Source organism: Sarcophilus harrisii, chromosome 2 (genome assembly GCF_902635505.1).
Source record: "Sarcophilus harrisii chromosome 2, mSarHar1.11, whole genome shotgun sequence".
NCBI classification, from domain to species: domain Eukaryota; kingdom Metazoa; phylum Chordata; class Mammalia; order Dasyuromorphia; family Dasyuridae; genus Sarcophilus; species Sarcophilus harrisii.
This window is the reverse complement of record NC_045427.1, coordinates 47,264,710-47,280,209: the sequence shown is the minus strand read 5'-3', so window position 1 is coordinate 47,280,209 and position 15,500 is coordinate 47,264,710. Positions and strand designations below refer to the sequence as shown.

Here is a 15,500-nt window from a genome sequence, read left to right as displayed (position 1 = left end):
CTGCCGGGGGGAGGGGGCGCACAGTCAGGCCTGGCTGGAGGGGGTGGGGGGCAGCTCGGGGTGGGAATGGGCCACCCACCTCCCACCCCAGGCCCTCGAGGAAGGGCAGCTGGGAGGGCCTCTGGGGCTGCAGTACTTACCCGTAGCCGGCCAGGAAGCCCAGGCTGGGGGGGCTGACCTTGTCGCTGAAGATGACCATGGGCAGGATGTTACAGTCAGGCTGACAGTCCTGGAGGGTGATCACCCACCATTCGAGGGAGGTGCCTCTCTCCCAACTTTGCTGCAGGGACAGGTTCACCCCCAAGTAGTCCTTTTCCTCCTCTGGCAAGTAGATGCAGAAGGTTGGGGGAGGCTGAGTCCAGATCCCCGGGCATGGGGAGGGGTTGCCTCTTCCTCCCCCCAGTCACTGAGGGCCATAAGGGCCCTGGCAGAGGGGCCTTGTGAGGGCACCGCCTGGAGGCAGCTGGCACTGGGGGTGTCCCAGAAGTAACTGCCTGACCCCCACTCCCCCATGTGTCCACTGCCCTCACCTGGCTGCAGCTGCTTCACCGGGTTGGCCTCGGGGCCGTTGGGGGCACGGATGTATCTGGGGAAGAGGTGAGGGATGACCCTGCAAGGGGAGAGGGAGAGTGTTGGGTGGCGCTGCCCGGGCACCTCTGCCCACCCCCCTGCAGGCCTGGCACCTACACAGGCTTGGTAGTGGTGCCCTCCAGCAGGCCGGCCAGCTGCCTCCGCTCGGTGCTGTTGGGGCTGAGGTCCATGGTGTGCTTGTCGTTGGTGTACTCCACTGTGCCTCCCTTGGCCAGGTCTCTGTGGGCGGGAGGGGAGTGAGTGTGGGGGAGGGGGCCCAGCTCCTTCCTGCCCCCTCAGGGCTCTGCCCTGGCCCCCCACCCCCTGGAGTCCTGTCCTCCGACCTCTGGAAGTTCCAGGTGAAGCGAAGGGTGATGTCGGAGGTGCCATTGTAGAGCTCCTTTTTCATCTGCTCCCGGCTCGGGGGGCTGATGCGCCACAGGGCCCCCGAGCTGCCCTCGATTTGGGCCGTGACGATGTCCTCATAGCTGTACTGGCTGATGAACTGCATGGCCAGCTGGGGGAGGGGGGAGGGGGAACGAAGTCAGCTGGCCGGCCCCAGCCCTGCAGGCTCGCCCCTTCCCATCCGGCCATCCCCCCTCCCCCCCAGGGCCAGGGCAGCTTACCGGGAAGGGGTCAAATTTCCTGGTCAGCTTTTCGTAGGTGTCAGGTGTGAAGGGCACGATGGACTGCTGCTGGGCACTCATGGTGAACAGGGGCTGGAGGGCGAGGGGGATTCAGTGTCAGGCATCCACCCCCTGCAGCTCTCTCTGGAGGATGCCATCTCTTCCCCCAGAACGCAGTGCCCCCCCCCCCCCCAATAAATACAAGGGTCCCTGGTTTCCGGAGGGAGCTGCTGCCGTGGTGACGAGCCAGAGGGGGGAGCGTGGGAACCTCCGTTCCTAGGGGAGGGCTGGTTATTTACCCACACTCTGCCTTATACAGGGGGAGCAGAGGCCCCCCCGGGAGGACGCCGCACCCAGTGGGGCCCGTGGAGAAGAGGCAGAGGTTTCTTGGCCCCTGGCACACACTCACTACACTGTCCCGCCCCAGACCACCAGCTCCTGGGGCCTCGAGCTTCCATCCATCCTCGCTTCTGTCTTAGCTCCCCATGGGGGATCATTGGGGCACGGGGGAGTCTGGCCGGAGAGAGAGCGGGGCTACGGGAGCTCTGTTCTCAGGCACGTGGGGGGTCATCGGGGCATGGGGGAGTCCGGCCGGACAGAGAGCAGGGCTACGGGAGCTCTGTTCTCGGGCACATGGGAAGGCCCCAACACGATCCTCGCTTACCTCATAGCCCCCGAGCTTGAGGGTGACGGTGACATCGATGGGGTGGTTGACCACGCCGACCACAGAGCGCACCAGCGACATGAAGAGCAGCGGGAACCAGATGATGGCGATGAGGAAGAGGATGATGAGCCCCCCCATGCCGTACTTGACAATTTTCTTTTTTTTCTGCCCTTTGGGCTGTGGGTATTTCTAGAGTCAGATGGAGAAATGGGACAGGTGAGTGGGACGCTGTGCAGGACGGAGGCCAAAGCTGAGGCTATAATTAAAGGAAAGGTGGGAATGGGGGCAGAAATGGCATTCCTTGTGATTGGTGGCGTCACTGACCTGCTTTAAAAAACAAAAACAAAAAGCAGTGTCCACCAATGGACAAACTCCTTAACTGGGCAACTCAAGACCGGCTTTGGTCACCTTTGCAGCCTTAGCTATGCCACCTGTGGAACAGGTGTTACTTCCCCTCTGCTGGGCCACAGGGCTTGGTATACAGTAGGCATATCAATAAATGCTTATTCCCTTTTCCCTCTACTGGATTTTCTGGAATATTTGCTTGGTAGGTAACCAACTTCCTGAGTCTTTTCTTTCCTGCCCTTCCTTGTGGCTCTTACTGAGATGTCCCCTCCTCATGACCAAGCTCCCTGGCCAGCTTTCTAGCCACAGGTTGCATTCTCATCCCCCCCAGACTCGGTGCCCAGCTGGAGGAGACGAAATGCCCCTTGCTCTCTAATGACACTTCAATGCCCACCCCCCTTTCTATCACCATTTTTCAGTAACTTCTTTGATTTTTACTCAAATCAGAAACCTGGTAGCCATTTTCTCATGACTTCTAGGATATTCCCTTTTTTTTTTTTCTTAATGTGCCTGACTCAACTTTCTCCTGCTCTCCAGCTTGGAGGTGTACTGATGCTCCCTCAGATCTCATCTCTCAGTTCTTTGATTTATTCCTCACCCCACCTCGGCTCCAAAGGCGGCCCCTCCTTGATCATGTCACATCCACTTCTATATTTATGATATTCCCTTCTCTAATCGGTCTGATTGATCCACCTTCAATCTGCCTCACACCAAATCCTGCGCTTGGTCCCCACCAGGGCTTCCACTCCTAGGCCCCCTAGTTATTCCCCAGCCGTCATTTCTCCTTTCTGTTTTGACCCCTTAGTGAACTGGCTTAACCTCGCACTGAATCCTTTGCCCCCTTGTCCTATCCAACCTCACCCCGCCGAGGATTACTCTGCCAGCCATACTGTCACTCCTACTCGCTACCGAACAAAGCTGGAGAAAATCCCGAGAGCAAGCTGCCCGGGTCCTCCACAAATGGAAGTTACATAATCACCCCGCAGCAAGGAGGCCCTGCAGCTCCCTGCTCACCACCCCACTCATCGCAGCAGCATCTCGCCCATCCCCAAACCTGCCGGGCATCCCCTTCCTCCCACCTTCGCTGGGAATCCTAGTTCTCAGCTCTGAAAAACTGAGGCATTTGCCAAGAGCTCCTTCTCTCCTCCTCTCAGGTCTTCCAGGTAGGAGGGGACCTGCCACTTCCTGCCGTCATCCCTTTCTCACATGACGATGAGGGGGGCTGTCTCCTTGCTTTAGGCAGCCCACTCTGTGCATGAGGGAACCTGGTCCTTCCCACCTTCTCTGGCAGATCCCCCTCTCTTGCTGTCTTTAACCTCTCCTAGCCTCCTGCTGCTTCCCTAGTGCCTACCGTTACACCTGTGGCTCCCCCATCCTTAGTCCCCTCCCCAATCCCATTAGCTGTTGCTCCCTCTCCCCTTTTGGGACTAAACTTCAGTCTTACATCGTCACCTGCCTGTTGGACGTCTTGAAGTGTAGACATCTTAAAAGCAACAAATCCAGTTTGACTCATCTGTCCCCCAAACCCTTCCCTTTTCCTAACTCCCCTGTTACTCCTCCCCTGAGACTTGCAACCTGGATGGCAGCCCCCCTTTCTCCCTCTCACCCCCAGCTGTTGCCAAGGCCTGTGGACTTTTACCTTACATCTCTTATTCCCCTCCTCCCCCCTCACGCCTGGAGCATTGCAACAGCTGCTGGTGGGTTGACTTGCCTCGTGTCTCTCCCTCACTGGTCCAATCCATCCACCACTCAGCCATCAAAGCGAGCTGCCCCTTCTCCCCTACACACACACACACACATTCAACAAATTCTAATGGCTCTGGACCTCCAGAATCAAGGTCATTCATAACTCCTTCCTGCCTTTCCAGGTTCTGTTCTGTTTTGTTTTTTACAGCTTACACCTCATTGTCTCCACATACTTTGTGATCCAGTAACATTCCTAGAATAAGATGCCATCTCCCAACTCTTGCCATCGTCACTGGCTCTTTCCCATAATGGGGATTCTGTCTCTCCTCATCTCTGCTTCCTGGCTTCTTTCAGGTCCAATTAAAATTCTGCCTTGTACAAGAAGCTTTTCTCAACCCTCATTAATTCTAGTGCCTTCCTTCTGTTGATTATCTCCAATTTATTCTGTATATAGCTTGTTTGTACAAAATAGTTTTCATGTTGTCTCATCCATTAAACTGTGATTTCATGAGAGCAAGAGAGATCTTTTCTTAATCTGTGCACTCCCAAAGCTTAGTAGAGTGCCTGGCATATAGTAAGTGCTTAATAAATGTTTATTGACTGCTTATCTAACCATTTATCTCCAATTACCTATCTCCTGTACATTCATCTATCCATTCAGCCATCTTTCTATCCATTCATCCATCTACCCATCCATCTAATTACCCTTCATTTCTTTCTTCCTTCCTTCCTTTCCTCCCCCCCTCCCTTCTTTCCTTCATTCATCTACCCATCCATCTATCCTTCCATCCATTCATCCATCATATATTCATTCCTTCCATCCATTCATCCATCATAATCATATATTCTTCCTTTTTTCCTTCTTTCTTTCCTCCCTCCCTCCTTCCCTTCTTTTTCCTTCCTTCCTTCCTTCCTTCCTTCCTTCCTTCCTTCCTTCCTTCCTTCCTTCCGTCCATCTCCTTCCCTCCCCTCTCCTCTCTGTAACTCTGCACAAGCTTGGGGGCCATTGCTACCTTCTCCGTCTCTCGGCTGCACTTGATGATAAAGATGTTGGCGTAGATATCCTCCACGCACATCCAGTTGGATAGGGATAATGTAGTGTCTGTCCACACCCAGTCCATCACAGCCCGTAGCTCCACCAAGAATGGCACCAGCCGGAATCTGCCCCAGACAGAAGGATTCACATATTAACCTCTGGCTCTGACCACTTCCCATGACCTCTGTCACTTAGGAGGGACATCCTGGAGTTATCCACCCTCTGGGATCACTTCCTTCCTCTGGGTCTCAGTTTCCTCATGTGTAAAACAGGGAAGGTTTAGCCTCAGTGACCCCTGAAGACCCTTCCAGGTCAGCTCAGTTCTATGATTGGGCCACTGGGGAAAAGCTCACAGCCAGTGCCCAGTGATGAGAGGTTGTACCTTCCAGTTCTACGATGCAGACACGGGTCCAGGACCCGCCTGGCCCCTTGGGTGAAGCTGACTTTGGAGTACCCAGGAGTGACCACTCTAGGAGCTGAAGGGATAGACCTGGAGCTCACCCTTGGAACAGGAAGAGGTTGAGGTGATTGTATTTCTTGGTAAGGAAGTTGCCCAGGATGCGGGTGGGGTATCCACATCGGATCTGATACGCTGACAGGGCAAAGTAGATGCACTTCACAAAGTACCACAGCTGGGCCACAGCATTCTGGTTGAACATCCTGCAGGGAGAGGAAGGGTACCCCAAAGTCAAGTCCATGCGCTGCGTGATACCTGGCCTAAGCTCGCCCCAGCCATGCAGGGGTTGGGACCTGCTCCCCAACACTCTGGGCAACAGGGACTCGGATTTCAGGCAGAACTCCCAAGCCTTCAAGATTGGGATCCCAAGCCGCAGGTCCTTAGCAGACCTTCTGCTGCGGGTAGCCACGTTGGCATTGGTCCCATTGGCTGGGAGCCTGGTGAGCCCCTCTCCATATATCCCCATCAAAGGCAGGGCTTCCCAGTCTGGTGTGTATGTATACGGGACGGCCCTCCAGCTCCCCACAGCACATACTCTAGGCTTCTGTGTCTGTCCCTTAGTCAGGCCTCCCCAAGCCTCCACAGCCCAGCTCCCGTCCTGGGTCTACCTCTCGGTGACGGCGGGCAGGATGAAGAACATCCAGAGGTGGATCCCAAACACTAGGATGACCTGGAAGATGAGCTTTCCCAGCACAGTCTTGCGCAGGTACAGGGCCCGATCGATGACCATCGTGGCAAACTGGATGAGCAGCATGACGAGGAAGGCCTCGGGAACCTGGTCATCTGACAGGGAGGAGGTGATGTCCGTGGCAGCCGAGTGTTTCTGTGAGGATTGGGATGTGTTAGAATAAGACGGCCTTGGAGGCTACCGAGTCCATCCTGCCCTCTTCCCAGAGGGGGAACAGCATCTCCCAGTGAGGAGAGCTGTAGTCTGAGCGTGGAAATAAGACTAAGAAGTTTAATGGCAGTGGGTGAGCCCCCATACTGGGTATAAGAAAGATCTGAGGAAGGGAAAGAGGGAGGCAGGAAGGGAGGAAGGCTCTGGATTACAGGGTGCAGACTTTAGTTAAAGGGTAAAGAGGGCTAGAAAAGGGAGACCTGAGCATGGGCTGAGGTAGTCAGGGAAGCCCTCTGCTCCCTGCCTTTGCATGCCACAAGGGACCTGGTCTTCCTTCTTCCTTCCTTCCTCCCTCCCTCCTTCTCTCTCTCTCTCTCTCTCTCTCTCTCTCTCTCTCTCTCTCTCTTTCTCTCTCTCTCTCTCTCTTTCCTTCCCTTCCTTCCTTCTTTCCTTCCTCCCTTCCTCCTTGCTTCCCTTCCTTCTTCCCTTCTTCCATCCCTCCCTCCCTCCCTTCCTTTCTCTTTCTCTCTTTTTTTCATCTATCATCTAGCTAGCTATCCATCCAGGAAGTATAATTCCCAGTCAGATGGAGGTATCCTCTGGAGCAGACCATCAAAGGCCAAGATGGCGGGGTTAGGTAGGAGGGAGTGTCCCTGGGGCATCTAGCCACGGGATTACTACTCTGGGCAGCCTTTCTCCCCAGCTAGACTGGAAATCTCACGTGGATAGGGGCCATATTTCCCACTTCTGTACATTTCTTACACTGGTGAACAAAAATAGGGCATGTGAGAGAAAAAATCTTGAGATTTTGGAATTGAGCCAGCACAAGGTTCTCCAGCCCATGGCTGAATGAGTGTGGACTAATGGGAGTAGGAAGGGAAGCGGGCACCCCTTACCCCAAAAGCCCAAAAGCCGAAGACGATGATGATGAAGTCAACAACATCTGCCAGGAACATGAGGGCGTAGACATCAGTGGCTGCTCGGTACTGGGTGTGGAGGATGTCCCAGAAGAAACAGCGGATGGGCTGGTAGATGTTCTGCACCCTGTTGGGCACAGGTGGCACCTCAGGACTGGTGGCCGCCCCTCCAGGGCACCCCTTTCCCCGGGTGGGACGGGCACCAGCCTCAGGCAGGGAACAGGCCCACCCCAGCCTCTGAGGAATGATAATGATTCCCGACCTCCAGGCCTTTGCACTAGCTGGTGGTGGGCATGGGGAGGTTTCTTGGGCTGCCATCAATCAACATCAATCAACATCAGTCTCTTTGTCCTCCCCGATCAAGCAGCCCCCCCCCCCACCTTCTCGAAGCCCTGAGATGCTGGCAGTGGGTAGTTTCAGGCCAGTTCCTGGCAGGGGGAGGGTGTAAAACTTGGGGTACATACATGGTCTTGCAGAAGTGTTTGATCTTGAGTCCCGTGGCCTTCATCTTCTCCTGGGGACGGCTTTTCCTCTTCTTTTTCCCCCTCAGTTCTTCCTCTTCCTCTGTAGGGCAGAGATGAAGATTTGTCAGACAGGGGCAGACCGGGCGGGGGCATAGGGAGGTGGGTCATTGGGCCTTCCTTTGGCTGCTCCCCTGTCACACCCTGACCACCCTGGGCTACCCTGACTCCTCTGGGTCCCAGGGGGCTAAGGGGGCCCATCGACCCCACCCCACCAGGGCTCAGCATCAGCAAGAGCCCCACTAGGGAGGGAGGGAGGACACCCAGAAATGGGCGGGGCCTTTCCCAGGTCCTTTGGGACTCCGGATTCTGGTCTTGCTCCTGCTCCTGATTTCCATCCCCGTCGCCACCATTTAAAAAGCCGTAGAAACTGAGGCAAGAGCGATGCAAAGCCGGGCCCCAGGATAGCCCGGGGAGGGCTGTGGGAAGCCAGGAGGTTTTGCCGCCCTGGGATTTGGGCCGGCTCCTGGGAGGGGACGGGCAGGGGCCGCTGGCGCAATACCGATGGCCGCCGGCCCCACGGGCGCTTTGCTCTTCTTCCTCCTCCTGAAGCGGAGGCTGAGGCGATTGGTGTCCCTGGGCTCCTGGGCCTGAGGGGGGGCCTCCTCCTGGCTGCCGCCTTCGGCCGGGACCGCCTCCTGAGCCTCGGGCTGGTCCGGGCCCCAGGCCCCCGCCTCGTCCTGCGCTGCCGCCGGCTCAGCCTCCTCCTCCAGGGTCCGCTCTTTTGGGTCTTCAGCCGGGTCCTGCTCCTTGGTGAACGTGTCCCCTTCGTGGTCCCAGAGACCGTAGCACTGAGGAGCGAGCGCAAGAGCCGCGGTGAGCGCGCGGCCCCTGCGGGTCACCTCGGACCACCTCCCTCATGGAGCTGAGGGGGACCCCCGAGGCTGGGCCTGGCCGCCCCCTCCCCCCGGCGCCGGGGCTCACCAGCAGCAGGGAGCGGTGGAAGAAGAGGGCCAGCAGCTGCACCAGGTCGTACTTGATGTAGCTGTCGGTCTTCTCCAGCCCCAGGATCCTCGGGGCAAAGTAGGGCTTGTTTTCGTAGCGCCGCAGCACCGAGGAGCTGTTCCAGGGGAAGAAGCCGAACTGGAACAGGTACTTGATCACCACCATCACCTGCGCGGGAGAGGGGAGGGGCTCCAGGAGCTGCAGCCGCCATCCGCGCCCCTGCCTCCGCCCCTGCCTCGTCCTCTGCCCCCCCCCCCCCCCCCCCCCCCCCCCCCCCCCCCCCCCCCCCCCCCCCCCCCCCCCGCCCCCCCCCCCCCCCCCCCCCCCCCCCGGACACCCTCTGTCCCGGCCCCCCAGCCCCGTGTCCCGGGCCCCTCGGCCCGACACCCTCTGTCCCGGCCCCCCAGCTCTGTGTCCTGGGCCCCCCGGCTCCCATACCCTCTGTCCCGGCCCCCCAGCCCCGTGTCCCGGGCTCCCGGCCCCACCGGCCCCATGTCCCAGCCCCCGGCCCCGACACCCTCTGTCCCGGCCCCGGCCCCAGCGCCCGGGGCGGCCCCCACCTCGGTGAAGATGATGGCGGTCATCCAGAAGCGCTTGCTGGGCCGGGGAATGGACAGCATGGCCCAGAGGAAGACCAGCACGGGCAGCACCAGGGAGGCGGAGGAGGCTGTGACCATGTTGTTGAGGATGATGATGAAGTAGCAGACCAGCTCCGAGTGGGCCGCCACACAGAGGTAGAGGGCCTGCAGCAGCCTCAGCGCCCGGCCCTGGCTCGCGTAGAAGCGCTCCGAGGCCTCCAGCTCCTCGAACCTGACGCGCCTGGGGGGGGGGGGGGTCGTGCTGTCCCCGGGGTCCCAGCCCTGTTGGGAGCCCCGCCCCCACCCCGGACTTCTGGGCACTCCCTCAGCCAGGATTCCCGGGATCCCCACACGCCAAAGGACCCGCCACGGCGGGCTTCTGCCCCCTCCCTCTCCCTGAGCCTCAGAGACCCCTTTCCTCAGGGGTGGCTAAAGGCTGCCAAAGTCTCTGACCCGGAGGAAGAGGCGGTCAGCCAGTGGCTGGGCCGCAGCCCCCAGGAGGGGGGTCCCTCGGCACTGGAGACCTCCCCTCCAGCTTGACAGCCAGTCATCGGCCCCTGCGGTCCCCCCCCCCCCCATCCTGCCTGGTTGGGACTGGGAGCGGGGGCAAGGCCGGGAGGTACCTGTTGAGGAGCAGTTCACTTGCTGTCCTGGTCCGGATACTGGGGTGGGCCAGGAGCTCTTGGGAGCCCTGAATGGAGTCCCCGTCCTCCAGTGTGTCCAGGCCCCCGATGAGCTCCTCGCTGTTGCTCTGGGTGTTGTAGCCCGTGGTCAGGGGGCTCGTGACCCCCGTGTATTCTGTCGCGCTGCTGAATATCTCCTCGGCCCCATGCCCACTGTGAGGCGGGGGACACAGTCAAAGGGGAAGCATGGCCGGGTCCCTCTAGGTCTCCCCCTCCCATAGGGGCAGCCCCAGGGAGGCTGGGGGGGCACATGGGGCTTGCACCAGGGCTCCCGGGGGTCGAGGGCACGTGCGAGGGTGGAAACTGGGGCACGTGGCCACTGGTGGGAACCCGTATGGGGAACAGGAAGGACAAAGAGGGGCGTGTGCGGAGGGGCAGGGATCAGGCCGAGAGCCCCCAGATAACCCGGGTCCTCCCTTCCCACCAAGGCCCCCTATGCACCTGCCTTGAAGCTGTGCTGCTGTGGAAGTCTCTGCTGAAGGGGCTCTGCAGCCCAAGCTCCTCTTCCCCCTCCTTCAGGTACAGCCCGTCCAGCACGCCCCGCTGAACTTCTCCTCCCTGTGGGGGTCCCGGGGTCAGGCCAGGCGCAGCGACCCTCTCTCCCATCTCGCCCCACCCCCAGGTACCCCCCACAGCTCAGGGCTGCCCGGGCCCTCGCCCGTCCCTCCAACAGACACTTATCAGCATCTACTGCCCATGGGTACTGGGGGCCTAAAGGGGCAAAGCAGCGGGGTCCCTGCCCTCGGGCGTTCCCTCAGGTGGGACGCACACACTGGTGGGAGCAGGGTGGGACTGAGGCAGAGCCGGGCAGGTGCTCCAGGATACATGGAGAAAGTGGGGAGCTCAGCGGGGCCCACCCAGATGGGGGCTCCTAGTGGGGAGCTCAGTGGGGCCCACCCAGGCCGGGTGAGCAGTGCCCGGGGAAGGCCGCCCCTCCCTGGCCCCCTGCCCGCTCCCTTCTCCCAAGCACCTTGAGCAGTTCCTGAGTGAGCACGTAGCGCTCGGCCCGAAGCACGGTGGATATGGTGGCGTGGTGCTGGGTGAAGGTGTTGAGCCACTGGGTCAGCCCGTCCACCCCTGCCTGGCCCAGCACCCACAGGAAGTGCAGGATGTTCAGGAGCCGCTGCATCACGTTGTTCCTGCCTGTGGGGAAGGAGCCGGGGCTGAGCTCCGGGAGAGGGAGGAGTGGCCCCCTCCCACCCACTGCCCTGTCCTTCCCTACAAGTTGGGGAGGGGAGGGAGGTGCTCATAGAGCCTGGGGTCCTGGAACCCTAGTGAGAAGGACCTCAGAGGTCATCAGCGCCAACCCCCTCATTTTACAGGTAGGGAAACTGAGGCCCAGAGAAGTCGAATGATGCACCCAACGTGACTTGGATGATGAGCTCCTAGCCATCTCCCGTTCCCAGCTGGGTCTGGGGGCTGACCTAGAGCAGGGGGCTTCGGAGGTCTGGCTGGCAGACACCAGGTCACAGACTGTTGGGGGGGGTTCCTTCCTGCTCTGGGGGCATTGCTGGCATGTCCCCCCCCCCTCGGTTTTTCGGTTGAGACTAAGGCCCCCAGGGGCCAGGGAGGCAGAAGGGGTCTGGATCCCATAACTAAGCTGGGGCAGCCCGGCCAACCCCAGCCCCCAGCACTGCTGCTTGACAAGCGGGCACTCTGACTGAGCCCTCAGAGACCCCCGAGGGCAAGAGCTTCCCTGCTCCCGCTCACCTGGCAGTTCTTCCGGGCTTTCAGACAGCTCCGACTCTGGGCAGTCAGGACATGCGGGCGGAGAAGCAGGTCAATCCAAGCTGCTCAGCTTTTCCTGAGCGCCTTTTGTGCATCTAACACGGGGGTGGCACCGGCCCCCACCCCAATACACACATGCACCCATAGCCAGGGCACTCCTGCCCACAGAGGCCGGGCAGAAGGCTGGGCAGAGGTATGGGGAGCACTGCCTCAGAGAGAAGGATGGGGAGGAGCCCTTCCCGCCAGACCGGTGCTTGATCCCCTCCAGCCTCCTCCAGGACAGTGACTGCCAGCGCCGCCCTTCGCTCTCCCCTTACCTGCCAGAGGCCCACTCGAGGGCCCTTCCCCAGCCTCTTGCTGCTGCTGCTCCTGCTGCTCCTGCTGCCGTCTCCTCAGAACAGTCTGGGGATTGGTCACCCAGGCCTGGTATGCCAGCTGTGCCCGAGGGAGAAAGTGTGAGCGATTAGGAGCCCCCCAAACTGCCCGCCCCGAGGCGCCCCTGGAGGGAGCTCCCTTGTGAAGACCCCGAGGTGGAGCCAGAGCCGATCTTGGCCTGGGCCCCTCATGTCACAGATTTGTAAATGAACCCAAGGTGGGTTTGAGCCAGGATCAGTCAGTCAGCAGACTTTATGGAGTCCCCGTCTTGGGTTAACTGTGCAACCGTTGGGATACAAAAAGGGGCAAGAGACAGTCTGCTCTCAAGGAGCTTCCAATTTAGTGGGGAGGCAAGTGCAGATGCACAAACTATGTATGAGAGAGAATTCAGGATCAAGAAGGGATAAGGAAGGCTTTCTGTAGGTCTTCTCACATCACATGAGCACTCGGGGAACAGGGGATACAACTGATAAATGATTGAAAGCTATGAATGGGCAGAGTCTTAAAAGGAAAATAACCCAAGTCATTTTTTAAAAGTGCTCAAGTTAAAGTTGCTATAACTTGCTTTTCTCTAATTATTAGTACAATCGTGCCTCATTTCCATCATAATGGCAAAGAAACCCAAAAAGGAGAGTGACAGATGCCGGAGGCACAGAAAACAGGCAGGTGAACACATTGGTTCAGTCATTGTGGAAAGCAACGTGCTGCTTGTTGTGTGTAAGCATTAAATTGTGTAGAGCAGCACCATTGCTAAGTCTTTATATCCAAAGGGATGGACGAAAGAGGAAAAGGGCTCATAAATATGAAAATAATGATATTATCTCTTTTGTCGTGGTGGCTGAAGGGAGGCCCATCAGTTGAGGAATGACTGAACAAGTTATATTATTCATTATTATGTAATACTATTATGTTATAAAAAATGGAAAGATTTGTCTGAAAGGCAATATGGGATCCCAGAAAAAACCTTGGTGGAGAATCCCAACTCTGTGAGCTTGCATAAGCCATTCCCTTTTGCGGAGCTCTCATTTCTTCCTCCGTAAATGAGAGTGCTAGATTCTATATCAACCCAAATCCAGCTATGATCTCTTAAACTTTTCCCACTTGCGACCCCTTTTTGCTCAAGAAATTTTCACGTGATCCTTGGTATATAGGTACAGTATATAAAAGTATACAAACATTTATTGACAAAAAAAAATCACATTGTGAGATCCCGTATGACATCTCTCTAAGATACATCCCTAGTTCTCATGATCTAAAGGTCAGACGAGGACCAGGGATTGGTGCTAGTGATTCAGGATGAAGGAGACATGAGGAGGCAGAAAGATGCTCAGAGTCAGGGGGACTGTGTTTTTCTAAGCTCATCTGGCCTGGGTACAAGAAAGGGACCTTGAAGGCTGCTCTATGTTTTTGTCTACATAGACTGCTGGGACTTTTCTGTCCTTGCCACGTCAGCCCTCACCCTCAATCTCTTCTATTATTTTAGTGCCCATCTGCACCACCCTATGAGAGACAGTGGGATAATTCTGGTTCTACCGTTGTAGGCGTCTGCGATTTATTTGGAACTTCTCATCACAGCAGAGATTTAGAATTAGTCATAGACTCTAACTCCTTCGTTTTATAGGAGATGAGCTGCTCTCATTCATTTGGAAATTCTTTTTTATTTATTTTGGTTAAGGCAACTGGGGTTAAGTGACACAGCCAGGAAGTGTTAAGTGTCTGAGACCAGATTTGAACTCAGGTCCTCCTGACTTCAGGGCTTTTTATTACTGAGCCACCTAGCTGCCCCATCCTGCCCCCCCAGACCCTCCCCCTACTTTTTAGCTTCCTTCTATGTGTTTTCCCTCATTAGATTCTAAGCTCCTTAAGGAGAGGGGCTGTCTCATATTTGTATCCCCAGCACTTAGCACAGAGCCTGCACTTAACAGTTACTCGATAAATATTTATTGATTGATTGTAAGGGAAAGGTCCGTGTCTCTTATACTTCTCCATCTCTCCCATGAGCCCAGCAGAGGCCATTAAGTAATGTAAGTGCTCCATACCTACTTGTTGGACAGGTATTAACACGGGGGTCTAGTGCAGAAATCCAGGGTTTTTTTTTTTAATTTAATTTTCAATTCACAAACTTTAATTTTTCCTCTCCCCAGCCAAACAAAAGACAACCAGAGACAAAATCTTTGTACCAATATGTGTAACGGACTGGCTCATTCAAGAGAGAACCAGCCCAGGCAAGCAGAAGAAATTCCCTCAGCGTTATCCAAGATGCTGGAGATGGCATCAGAGTTCTGGAGTACGACACCCCCTCTGCCCCCACCCCCTTCTGTGTTCTTCTCCCCAACTGACCTGGAAGGCACTCTGTGATGAAGGTCTGGGGTCCTCGGGCAGAGCCTCTTCCTCTTCCTCACTGTCAGACTCAAACAGGTAGTAATCCCCAGAGTGGATCACTGTCGGGGAGGGGGGACAAAGGATTTGGTCCTGGTCTGATGGAGGGATCCTAGGATCCAGACCCCTAGCTCCTGCCCTGCCCTGCTCCTGGCACTGCCTGTCTCCTAGCTCAGAGTGGGGCCAGAGGTCGGGAGAAAGAGCTGAAATGGGTCAACTTTTGTGGCCAGGATGACGCCCTTTCTGACAGCTTTCTAGATATATCAGTCTGGACAAGTCATTTCCCTAAACTTCAACCTTCTCCCTCAATAAAAAGGGGATAATGACACCCATTGTAGGCATCTTGAAGGGCATTGTGAGGCTCAAATAGGATTATATATGTAGCAATTTGCAAACCTTCAGAAATCTATGTAACTTGGGAATGATTAGTAAGAGTAGTGATATTATTTCTACTATTATTTTATTTATATATTATTTATTTTATAATTTTTATTATTATAATATTTTATTATTAAACAAAAATTGTTATTTTATTATAATAATATATTTTTAAATTTTATAATAATAACTACTATTTCTATTATTATCAGGTAACAGTATTATTTCTCAAATGGTTTTGACCCAGAAGTGGTCTTGTCCACCTGAGGAAAGATAAGAGGAGCAAATGAGGTCCCCTACTGAATTCTCTCTGAAGGCTGAAAATGAAGAAAGGCTAGTAGGCTATAAACCCTAGTCTTCTGGGCCATTTCTAAAGGATAGGGTTCACTTCTCTTTGTCCTAAGGAGGAAGCTGAGGAAGGGAGTGGATTATCAGGATGTCCCCTGAGGTAGAATTTGAGAAGGGTTTCTGCTCTTCCCGCCTTAATTTTCAAGGCACCCAATTCCATTGGGGTGTTTTTAATAAGAGGCAATATGAGACTACCATCTCAACTGCACTGTCGGACGTCCCCTCATTCCCTGCCCTCTGGCTTCTCCAATTAAACCACTGGATCCAGAGGAGGAGGGATGGTGAGGAGCAAGCCCATCCATCATGCACAGCCAAGCAAAGCAGCAGGAGGCAAGGCGGGAAGCAGCGGCGGCCACAGCACCATCAGCAGCAAACCACGCCAGACAGGGATGGGCACGGGGACGGGACCAAAGACTGGGACAAGGA

General features: G+C 56.2%; 1 protein-coding gene across 2 annotated transcripts in view; it reads right to left on the bottom strand.

Annotated features, from left to right (window-relative positions):
• Window positions 1-15,500, bottom strand: part of PIEZO1 (piezo type mechanosensitive ion channel component 1) — a 167,319-nt gene that overhangs the window by 710 nt on the left and 151,109 nt on the right. For both annotated transcript variants that reach the window (XM_031950144.1, XM_031950143.1), the window contains 20 exons: window positions 14,310-14,410; window positions 11,912-12,029; window positions 11,577-11,612; window positions 10,837-11,009; window positions 10,312-10,424; window positions 9,807-10,019; window positions 9,166-9,424; window positions 8,585-8,773; window positions 8,163-8,451; window positions 7,604-7,703; window positions 7,119-7,266; window positions 5,993-6,207; window positions 5,429-5,587; window positions 4,905-5,052; window positions 1,861-2,049; window positions 1,197-1,289; window positions 915-1,087; window positions 688-810; window positions 531-610; window positions 141-321 (listed from right to left, as the gene is read on the bottom strand). In XM_031950144.1, the coding sequence (XP_031806004.1) occupies window positions 141-321; window positions 531-610; window positions 688-810; window positions 915-1,087; window positions 1,197-1,289; window positions 1,861-2,049; window positions 4,905-5,052; window positions 5,429-5,587; window positions 5,993-6,207; window positions 7,119-7,266; window positions 7,604-7,703; window positions 8,163-8,451; window positions 8,585-8,773; window positions 9,166-9,424; window positions 9,807-10,019; window positions 10,312-10,424; window positions 10,837-11,009; window positions 11,577-11,612; window positions 11,912-12,029; window positions 14,310-14,410 (3,100 nt within the window). The remainder of the gene's footprint in view (window positions 1-140; window positions 322-530; window positions 611-687; window positions 811-914; window positions 1,088-1,196; window positions 1,290-1,860; window positions 2,050-4,904; window positions 5,053-5,428; window positions 5,588-5,992; window positions 6,208-7,118; window positions 7,267-7,603; window positions 7,704-8,162; window positions 8,452-8,584; window positions 8,774-9,165; window positions 9,425-9,806; window positions 10,020-10,311; window positions 10,425-10,836; window positions 11,010-11,576; window positions 11,613-11,911; window positions 12,030-14,309; window positions 14,411-15,500) is intronic.